Raw genomic sequence first — 9652 nt, 5'->3', positions numbered from 1 at the left:
AAACCTTATCACTTGCGTGTAATAGCCTAATGGGTTGGGCTTGATTTTGGGTCATTTGGGTCGGTCGGGGTTATTTTTGGGTTTAATGTGGTTCAAAACCCATTCCACTTTAATTTGAAATTTTGGACTAACAACCGTTGGATGGTTGTCAGTAATGGTGTCGCTCCCTGAATGCATGGAAGTAGGATGGAAGTAGAGGATGTGAATCCATGAGAATAATGGAATCAAGCTTTGAAAATAGTGTTTCTTGAATTGGAGAAGTTGATAAATGTTCTTGAAAAATTACGATTTGCAGACAACGGCCATTGGAGAGGAAGGCTTCAAAATCCCCTTTTTTTCTTCTACTCAAATGGAACCAAATGCGTGAGAGGAATAAAACTTTCAATTTCTGCTACTCAAATCAGAACCAGATGCGTGAGAGGAAGAAGAGAGGTTTCCATGAGCCTGAGAGGAAGAAGACGAGCTGGTTTCTCGAACGATTTTCCCTTCTCTTCAAAACAAAACCCTGGTGGGTTTGATCGGTTTCAGTTAGCGACCGTTCCGGTCCAACTTGGTTTGCTGGGATCAACCAAAATTTTTTTTTTATTTTATAAAAGGAACTTATATTATATTACTGAAATAAACTGATTACAATCTGGGATACTTCTTTCCCCGAGCATCATTCTGTATCATAACAGAAAGTGCAGAAGGGAGAGAGTCCATAGAAAAAGAAAACTCAACATAAGTGTCCACCAAGCCTGCTAAGTAATCTGCGCACGAATTTGCCTCACGAACCTGATGAGCAAACGAACAACTAACAAAAGAGTCGCGCAATATTCTGATGTCCTCTATCAGCCACCTAACTTCCCATGACAAAGCAAAGGTACCCACAATCATCTTAATGGCCAGCATGGAGTCTGATCGCACCTGCACCCGAGAAAGATTGGAGCTGTTGGCCTTTAAAAGACCTATTTTAGTGGCTTGCAGTTCCATATGGACGATGCTAACCTCACTCGCACCACCAGCAATAGCAAACAAAGGGTTCCCTAACTGATCCCGCCCAATTGCACCCATAACCCGACCCCCACGATCTTGCTTAACCGATCCATCACAGTTGATGGCAACCCAACCAAGGGGGAGGAGGCGAGCAGACATGATAACTCAACTTTGGGTGAACCAAAGAAACATTAATACCCCAATCACGAAAAAAAGGACCGGTTCCACATGCTGTCCATACACACCTTGGGGCAATTTGAGAATGCACCTTGAGTATCTGTAATAATACGTTGAATAACTGACTTCTCAGAATTGCTGCAACTTGAAAAAAAGCCGTAAATTCCTCTCCTGCCACAGCCTGTAAACTGTGGAAGTAAAGCTGAAGCGCCTGATCCTGCTAGGAATGGAATCACCTGAAGAATGTGTGCCTAACCACTGAAGTTCCTCCTGCCATGAACACATAGGTTCTCACCTGAAACCAATATTCAAACTGAGAATCTCCTTCCAAACAACAGCCGAGAAAGCACATTGGAATAGGAGATGATCCAAACAATCCACCCCATTCCGGCATAAGACACAAGAAGTGTCCACCAACATACCCCCATTGCGCAAGCAGCCATCGAGTTCGTCAACCTACCCAACCCAAGCATGCCAACCAAGTAATGAAGGAGAAACGAGGTTGAGAAGAAAGGAACCATGCCAACTTGTCACTCCTAGTGCGGACCGCATCCCATGCAGATCGAAGGGTAAACAAACCATTAGCTGATGGAGTCCAGATCACTAAGTCCTCTTGAAGATGTGAATGTACCTTGGTACCAACTATCTCCTCCCACCGATTAGATATCACAGGGTCATCATTCGGGTTCACCCAAGAATTCCCACTAACCAAGAGCATGCCAACACGATCAAAAAGACTTCGGCCAAGAGCCTCAGCCAACAGAATACCCTGCACACCTAGTGGGCCAGCCGGCAGCCACGTACGGATCAGCCCAAACAAGAGTACCATCACCATCCTTGATCAGATGTCGGACACATCCAACTGCAACATCTTGTGTATGAAGAATTTCACGAAATGTAGAAGAACACAAAGCTGGAACAGGGAGGGACCAAATAGAATGTCGTCTCAACTCTCAACCACCTATACTTCACAAAAACAGCCCAACAAGATTTTCCTTTAGATGCCACAGTCCATATATGACGCATTAAGGAAGCCGTATTCAAATCACGCAGCCGACGTAACCCCAAACCACCCTCGTCTTTCGGACGGCATGCAGCCAACCAAGAGACCTTGTAGGAGCCCACATCTGAACAACCCTTCCCCAATCTGGTCATATTTACCTTTCCCGACACCACCCAAACCCCATTTTGCTACAATTACAAACATAATACAATATTTCAATATCCATACACAACTCTCACTTTCTTGTTTAGAGCTTCAAAATCTGGGTTCTCCTGACCAAAAAAAAAAAAAAACAAGACTTTTAAGAACTACTTCTCAGGCGTAACTTAAGAGTGATTAGGGATTATGTCGAGAGGTTGCACAACTGTATCGTAGCCAAAGACTTTGCCTCTGAATCTGAGACCCACCAGGATTTGATCTAATAGAGGAATTTTTCGCCCCAAATCTCAATAACAGCTCCGGTAGAACTAGCAGCAGCAACAGTAGCCATGAAAGTTGCAGATAAGACCCACCAAGACAACTAACTACAAATCCAGAAGTATAATTACAGAACAGAAGATTTGATAGATGGATAGAGAGAGAGAGAGAACGGTTCTACGGAAGAGAAGGAAAGTCTGAAAGGGCATTTAAGAAGGGGGGTTTTGGGCCTTTTGGCCACTTGAGTACGGGATAAACATCGACGGCTGGGGATTGCCAAAATGGATTACAATGGCAGCGTCCATATTTAATGGTAAAGAGTACACACAGATTGCTGGCGTGGATGGGAGAACCCTCTTCTTTTAATTTTCTTTTCTTTTACGCACGAATTTCCAAAATTATCCCTCATCCCTTCAAAATAATAACAAATAAAAAAAAAAATTTTAAAAATAAGTCAAACTTATTTCTGTGGGTCTGCCCGGACTGCCCAAGTGTTTTTCATCAAATGATCTAAACCGTCTAATCTGCCACCTATTAGGGTAACAGTTGTTGAACTTCGGATGGATTTCTTGGGCTTTAGATATCAGAAGTAAATGGTGAGTTGATTGACCAAGAAGGAGGAGTTTCATTGGCCGTGACATTTATTTATGTGTGGTGTTGTTTGATATTGAAACCTTTTTAACTCATTTTCACGATGCGGATACGAACATTTATTGTTGTTGTTGTGCCGCACATATCTAGGATCTGTTTCCTCTCGACTTTCCCTCTCCCTTGGTTCATCTCCTTCCCTCTTCCCACCATTGGAGGTCTGATGGATTTTCCTTTTTCTAGACCTTTTCAGTGATTTGGGGTATTTCAATCCCTGTTTATTTGATTTCTTTCGAGAATATCAAAAAATGACCCCAAAAAAAAAGAATATGGGTTTCCAAAGCAATTCCACCTTGTTCATTTGATTTCTTTCGAATATCAAAAAGTGATCCCCAAAAAAAAAAATTCATAGAAGGATAAACCGAATATGGATTTCTAAAGCAATTCCACATATTGGAAAATCTGACTCTTCATCGCCAGATCTTCTAAATCTCGGTCAAATTTGTAGATCTACAAAAAGTTATTTTTGTTTTGACAAAAAAACCGACTTGGATGTTCAAAACTATAACATGTACCTGCAACGAGAACTCTAATTGAAAAAACAGGAAATCTATGTAAATAAATTTATGAAGTCGATCCGTCAAAATAAATAACAATAAACGGATGGTGAAATGAAAACCCTTATTATTCAATTTAAGGTAGCACAAAAGGGGAGGAAGCAGATCTCCGACACGATGACCATCGAAATATCCTCATCTCCATATAACAGAATTCTGATGCTAGGGCGGCTTAAAAAATGGGACCACTGGATCACCAAGCAAGGTATACCTGCTAGTGGTTCTACGCGAAGTTGAAATCCTAAAAAAGGCTGCCTGTGACCGTTAGATCCCTCCCCTACTCCCAGCCAGAGCCACTCTCCAAGTTGCAGAGCTTGTGATTTGATTATCAGAACTTGAAGCTCTCCAATGGTGGGAAGGAAGGAGGGAAGGAGATGAACCGAGAGAGGCAGAGGGAAAGTCGAGGTTTTTCTTCCTCTTTTTTTTTTTTCATTCCTACTTTCTGCGTTTTGGGTTTAGAATCTCATCTGATTGAGATTGATCCGGAAGCCAAATCGGGTTGGGCTTCATGAAATAGAGCAATTCAATCTCCACCACAGGATCTTTTAACGCCACGTGTCACACAGGGAAAGTAGTATTGCCAGGAATTGCCGGATTAAAGAATTGGACAAGATCTTTATCTGTGCCCTAAGGGGCATCCAACGATTGGGTTTGTGCCGCACATATCTCAGCGCACGCCCAGTCAACTGTCAAGATGTGTGCGACACATCCCAACAATTGGATATCCCCCTGGCACTCCCCAGGGCTGGGCTCCCTGAAGAGGAGCTCGATCCCCTTATCTATCACCCCAATTTACGACGATGGCAATTCTCAATCTCATCGTCTACTACCCCCTACTCGTGCTACGGGCGTGCTTCCTCACACAGGCAGGGGCACAATGACCGCCCTACCCCACCTAGGCAAGGTGCTCGGGCAAAAAAAACACCTCTAAGCGAGTGTGAACTGTGAACTCTCTTATGCAACTTTCGGTGACCTCTCCACCTTAGCTGTGTGTGGTCTCCACGCTCAATCTTTTGTTCATCTTCTTTCATTTGTGAGACATTTTTTTAGTCGAATTATTTTATTTTATTTTCTTTGTTATATGTCTGCCCTAAATATGCTAGAATATTGCTACTGTCTGATGTGACATATATGTTCTTGTTACCAATGTTTTTGTTTTGATGAACCAAAAAAATAAAAAATAAAAATAAGATTGTTCTTGTTACCAATGTTGGTTATAACAAGATTATAACTTTATTTTTTTGCCTTTTTAGTGTAACACATATTTTTTTTATGAAGGCAAATCATCTAATTTCATATGGGCAATAACAACTATTGAAAATGACATAATGATATAAGTCACTTTCAACTTATTTTAAAAAAATTTATGCGGAATGGATTCATGCAAGGGAGATTCATCGTAAGGGGTGAGGGTGTGTATGGTCATTTCAGATGGACATTTATGCCTATCTGACAAAAATGTTGATCGTGCATAAAAACTTTTGACATATGGGAAAATTACACTGTCACCCCTTGAGGCTTGTACTAAATACTGGGCAACCTCTTGTGTTTTGAAAATATACACTCAACACCCCTGAGTTTATGGTACTTGTTACACTCAACCCCCATCCGTTAGAACATTTTCGTTAGTTGCTGATGTGTTGGCTATTGATGTTTTAAAATGACAAATATACCCCTAATGGGGTGTGAGCTTACCATTTTGCCCTTAGGGAAGCCCAAACATCACACCCCCTTCCCCTTCCTTTCCATACCCTGCTACTCGAACTTACCTGCAGAGACCGCAGGAAGGCACAACGACTAAGGGGGTCGCATTTGGGTGCAGCGGCAATGGGAGGCAGTGACTAGGGGGTTGCGTTTGAGTACAACGGCGGCAGCAGCGTAGGCGACAGGAAGTCGTTGTGGTGAGAGGAGAAAAAAAAGAGGGAAATACAGAGGAAAAAAAGGGAAAAGGGGCCTTTCTTGATTTGATTTCTGCTGGTTCATGGTATTTTCTCAAATCCTTTGGGTTCTAAGAGCTAAGATTCTTTAAGCCAGCATGGTCTCTTCATTCATCAGGGAAGTTGGGAAACAGATGAGTCAATTAAAGAAGCAGCCTTGCGAGAGATAGTGGAGGAAGCCGGTGTAAAAGGCAAAGTTCAGGTCAATGTAATTTGAACTCTCTGTAGTTAGTTGTCTTGATTTGCAAAGATATTAATATTAATTGAGTTACTTGGTGCCATTTGTAACTAAATTTCTCTTACAGAGTAAAATTGGTGAATGGTGTTTCAGGAGCAAAAGGTATTAGAGCCTTGGTTTCGCCATCACATCTTCTTGGATCGTATGAATACTTTTATGGTTATTGTTTGTTGCATAAGGGCGCTGCCCACACCATTATTGTTTCACCGTGAACACGGTTAACTACTGTGTACAGCAACCATGGCCGACCGAATAGAAGGCCAATGAAAGTTGCTTGGTTTGGAACAAGGAACACCCCTGTGTTGGCATGAAGACGGTTGAAGAAATTTAAAAAAAAAAAAAAAAAAAATTAAAGGCAGTCATGGCCACCATTAAAAAGGCAGCCGAGGCTGCCATTAATGTGGTGCAAAGTTTGGTGCGTTCTGGAAGTGGGGTTTTACCCTCTCCGTTGCATTAACAAAAATAAAAAATAAATAAATAAAGGCAGCCAAAGCTGCCATTATCGTGAAGCACAAATTTGGGCCTACCATTATCGTCTGTACAGTGGCACCGGGAGGAACACATGTGGTTGCTGGGATGGGCTCCCTCCTCCTCTGGTGATCTAATAATAAAATAAAAAAAAACACCGTCCACTCATGTGGTCACTTTGACAAAATTCATGGAAGAACCTTAGAGCTGCTGGGTTGACCGAAATGGCAGCGTGACGGCAACTAAGGAGGAGAAGAAGCCAGAGAATAGATTTTGAATTGAATAGGCCGGTTTTTGGTTTATAATATTAAAAGTGGGCAAAGTTGATATTTTGCATTGAGTATTATTTAATAGGATATTAGAAGAGGACAAAGTTGACATTTTACATTGTATTATTTAACACCGTCCACTTAGAGAGTACGGTTGTATAATTTAAAAATATAGGAGATCACTCTGTATTTAATACAAATGTCAGGGGGTGACAATGTAATTATCCCTTGACATATTTTTTTTATCCTTAACTTAAATATTTTTTCAAAATAAGACAAGGGGCACAGGAAAGAAGGTTACAATTTATACCTTTACCACCTTGGTGACAATAAGATGCACCCAAAATAAATAATGCAAGGATGCAATATGACGCAATCTGGATGGGCTATTGCATGCAACTCAATAACTTGCAGAGCCTAAGCATTCTTCTTAGTAACTTGTGCATACATGGAGCAATGAAACCTAGGGAGAAGATTGATGGAGGATACACAATCATTGAAGTAACAGTGGCAGCTCTCATAGAAACAACTTCTGACTTGACAGGAGGAGGAGAAGAAAAAGCCATTTGTGTTCTTAAACCATCAGAGTTAAAACTGCTTTCATCGCTAACAAGCCTAACATTGCTCTTTCGAAGGTAGAAGCTTCTGCTCCCAATCTCCCCGATTGTTTGTTTCTTATCAAGATCTGTTTAAGATTCAAGGAAACTGTCAATTTACATCCCACTTGTCTAAACAAGATAAAGCGACAACATGCAAAATAAAAAATTGATTTTCTTCTAGAATAAAAAAACTGTCAAGTTGAAAAACCTAGACACAAGAAGAATGAAATGACCACCCCAACCTCCAAGAAATGAAAAATCTCATCCCTGTTGAATCTGCTCACTTGGAGCTTGGTAAAATCCAAATGAGCAAACTTGGTAAAGGACATAAGATCAAAAGGCCAATGGGTTGTAACCTTGTAGGTTGTACTTACGTGGTCAGTCAATTTAAACCCCAAATGTTTATAAAGTAGTAATGGGTTTTATCCCCTCGATCACCATATGCCATGATGTAAAAACAGCTTCTTAATGTATTTTATTGTTATTTTGCAGCCTCCCTGTATCATTGAAAAAAAAAACAAAAAACTGCCTCCCTTGCACACTTGGATCTTTATCCCCTCCAGTTTTTTGCCTAACCAGTTCCCTATCCCCTTGACAAGGGGGCGCACGGATTTTTATCTTCTATGGTCGGGCAGATAGCGACCTTGGTTTTATCCACACCAAGACAGGGATGAAATGATCGTCCTACCCACTGCCCGAGCACCTTGACCGGGTGGGGCCCACACCCCTGTTTGGGTGTGGGCAACACCAAGGCTGCTATCTGCCCAGCCGTAGAGGATCCAATTTTTTGTTGGGGGGGGGGGGGGGGCGGACACCCTACCCCTACCTGAACACTCTGATGGGGTGGGGTCCACCCCCATTATTAGAGGGATTAGAGAATTGGGCCGCGCAGGAACTGGAGGAGATAATTTTCCTAGTGAACCCACCACCACCCATCAATGATTATGGTGATATTTTGCTATGGTTCCATTGTGGACCGAGCTTAAAACAAAGCATCAGGATTTGGATCGGTCCGGCTGATTCTGATGGAAATGGATGGAAATCAGTCTTATTAGTCAGGAATCGGCCAAAATTTACCCTAACCCTAAAAATCCAGTATGGATCTCTCGATGGATCCGAATGTGCAGAAATCAGGATCGGTATCTGAATCGGCCTAACTGACTATGCCGATCCGATTCTTAAAACACTGGTTGTGGACCCGGGGATTTCATCAGGGAGGACCCAAATGAGGAGTGGAATTAAGTTCCCTCAACAGTCACAACCAGTATCTAGAGCGCGCATTGGATTGGAATCCTTCCATGAATCAGGGAGAAAGGTTAAGAAATATGAATGAAAGATAATTGTGAGGTTTACATAAATGGTGTAAACTCATAATAATATTCTTTTCCTGGCCTTTCCCATGAATTATGAAGGAAATTAGAGTAGAAGATGATGGTTACCAGAGGAGGATTTATGCTATTAACTATGGCTTACTGTGAAGGCTGAACCAGGAGTGATACAAATGGAAGGAGGAAACAGAGTCGGAATCCAAGGGAGGTGTGCGTCTTTCCTCCCTGTACTTGTCGAGAACATCCCTTATGATCTCCTCCACGCTCCACCCCAACATCACCATCATCTTCACCGGTCCCGGACTTCCCTCCACCGTCACCGTCACTACCACCTTCGCATCCTTACTGTATATCTACGCTCAAACACACAACACCAGACCCCAATTTTTTTAAAAGAAGAAGAAAAAAAGAAAGAAAGAAACAAAGAAAGATATTCTGTATTCAAATTCATACATCGGAACAACGTGGAGACGGTGATGAAGTCGGAGACCCAAACAGAGGAGTAGTAGTGAAGATGTCTATACAAGTCTCCCGGCCGAATAGTTGAGCATCGGTTCTCGGAATTTGGGTTTCATTGTGGTTGTTGCCCAACACAAGTTTGAGAGTGTAAAGGATCAGTTCCGAATTGCTTCTCTGGAGAATCTTAACCGGCTTTGATGGAGTTTTATTTGATCTTCTGGGCGTCAGAGTTTGCTGGCGATGGGGTGGGGTTGGCTTTTGTAGACTATTCTTCCGGTGTAAGGCCGGAGCTCGTCGCCTGAAACTTCTGTCTGACATTTATGGACGATAGATTTACTTTCTTTTTCTAGAGAGTGAGAGTTGAGGGCGAGGAAGGTAGGAAGGAGGGAGGAAGTTGCAAGCTAAGACTGGACTTTAAATTGGTTTGCTAGAGAAAATTTTGGTTTATATTTTGTAATTTAGTTGCAAGCTAATCGGGTGGGTGTAATGTTGTCCGTGTGTAGTAGTCATTCAAGGTGCCTAATCTCGGTTTCGGATTGGGAAAATCGCCCGGATCGGATGGGTATCGGTTGAGAAC

At 42.1% G+C, this 9652-nt stretch overlaps 2 protein-coding genes across 2 annotated transcripts; both read right to left on the bottom strand.

Moving 5' to 3' along the window:
- Positions 1-627: 627 nt before the first annotated feature.
- LOC122648212 lies at positions 628-1134 on the bottom strand. Its single transcript, XM_043841461.1, has one exon. The coding sequence runs from the start codon at positions 1132-1134 to the stop codon at positions 628-630; it is 507 nt and encodes a 168-aa protein (XP_043697396.1).
- A 5904-nt stretch (positions 1135-7038) lies between these two features.
- Positions 7039-9393, bottom strand: LOC122648211 (uncharacterized protein At4g22758-like). Its single transcript, XM_043841460.1, has 3 exons — positions 9070-9393; positions 8762-8969; positions 7039-7374 (listed from the first exon to the last, which is right to left on the bottom strand). The coding sequence occupies exons 1-3, from the start codon at positions 9391-9393 to the stop codon at positions 7076-7078; spliced, it is 831 nt and encodes a 276-aa protein (XP_043697395.1). The 3' UTR covers positions 7039-7075.
- Between the last annotated feature and the right edge of the window lie 259 nt (positions 9394-9652).

This window comes from Telopea speciosissima, unplaced genomic scaffold (assembly GCF_018873765.1).
Source record: "Telopea speciosissima isolate NSW1024214 ecotype Mountain lineage unplaced genomic scaffold, Tspe_v1 Tspe_v1.0584, whole genome shotgun sequence".
Classification (NCBI taxonomy): domain Eukaryota; kingdom Viridiplantae; phylum Streptophyta; class Magnoliopsida; order Proteales; family Proteaceae; genus Telopea; species Telopea speciosissima.
The sequence above is the reverse complement of the archived record's forward strand: the minus strand, read 5'-3'. Positions and strand labels throughout refer to the sequence as shown.

Coding starts and splice junctions, on each gene's coding strand:
- LOC122648211 (XM_043841460.1), bottom strand. CDS start 9,393: ATGTCAGACAGAAGTTTCAGGCGACGAGCTCCGGCCTTACACCGGAAG. Junction 8,970..9,069: donor CGTCTCCACGTTGTTCCGAT/GTATGAATTTGA, acceptor GTTTGAGCGTAG/ATATACAGTAAGGATGCGAA. Junction 7,375..8,761: donor CTCCTGGTTCAGCCTTCACA/GTAAGCCATAGT, acceptor AATCTTAAACAG/ATCTTGATAAGAAACAAACA.
- LOC122648212 (XM_043841461.1), bottom strand. CDS start 1,134: ATGTCTGCTCGCCTCCTCCCCCTTGGTTGGGTTGCCATCAACTGTGAT.